The sequence below is a fragment of the Penicillium brevicompactum genome, assembly GCF_028827555.1.
Source record: "Penicillium brevicompactum strain IBT 35665 chromosome Unknown utg000004l_segment0_segment0, whole genome shotgun sequence".
NCBI lineage: Eukaryota > Fungi > Ascomycota > Eurotiomycetes > Eurotiales > Aspergillaceae > Penicillium > Penicillium brevicompactum.
In genome coordinates this window covers 21,730-22,534 of record NW_026623207.1, presented here as the reverse complement: position 1 = coordinate 22,534, position 805 = coordinate 21,730, and the positions used below count along the sequence as shown (strand labels likewise).

The window sequence follows — 805 nt, the reverse complement described above, 5'->3', positions numbered from 1 at the left end:
ATGGATGTCGTAGACCTGTCTACGCAATTTGGACCATTACTGCGATCAGTTGATGTGTGGGAGTCTGGTGATTCAGAAGTCTGTATGCACCAAGTAGCCGACGAAGGAGGGGCCGTAGTGGACTCCGGAGACTGGCAGACAACGCTCGATACATATGCCTGGAAGCCGCTTCCTCCAGTGCCTCTCAATCTCAAGGACAATGTGCCCCGGACCCCCAGAGCCCTGGAGACGCCTCCGGTGAATTTCCTCCCGCAACACTCATCGTCGCTGTGGGACAGAACCGGAGGATCTGATATGGATTCTCTATGCCCGGTGCGGGCCGACCACGCCATAGAACTAGACCCTAACCTTGACCCTAAAAACAAACCACTACCGCTAGAGCCATCCGACAGTAGCATGCAACATCAGCCCCCATCGGGACCAGAAAACGAGAAAAGTGGCGATGAAGAGCCCAGAGCTCTGCGTCTCTCACCCTTTCCTACCGGCGGCACAGATCTCAGTTGCTTGATAGTTGGCTTGACAGCTGAACAAGGACAACTCCCTGTCTGCTTGCCAGACAGAGTGGAAAGTGTGAAGCCTGAGCGTAGATTGCAGATGAAGCAGAAGGTGCGTCGTGGTGCGTCCCACGTTGATCCTTCAACGGAAATGTCTCCCCCACGTATATCAAATGGCAATCTCAACCGAGGTCTGCTAATGAGGGCCGGAGTCTGTCTCCTCTGTTCAAAAATCGAAGGGCTCCAAAGTACGTGGATCCAGACCAGGGGTCACTGCTCCAGTCCCCGGCAAGGAAAGCCTCATGTATTGA

At 54.3% G+C, this 805-nt stretch overlaps 1 protein-coding gene across 1 annotated transcript; it reads left to right on the top strand.

The window, feature by feature from the left end:
- On the top strand, positions 1-805 carry N7506_005574 (uncharacterized protein; the record flags this gene model as incomplete). Its single annotated transcript, XM_056954867.1, is given in 2 exon segments — positions 1-742; positions 762-805. The coding sequence occupies 2 exon segments, from the start codon at positions 1-3 to the stop codon at positions 803-805; spliced, it is 786 nt and encodes a 261-aa protein (XP_056811844.1).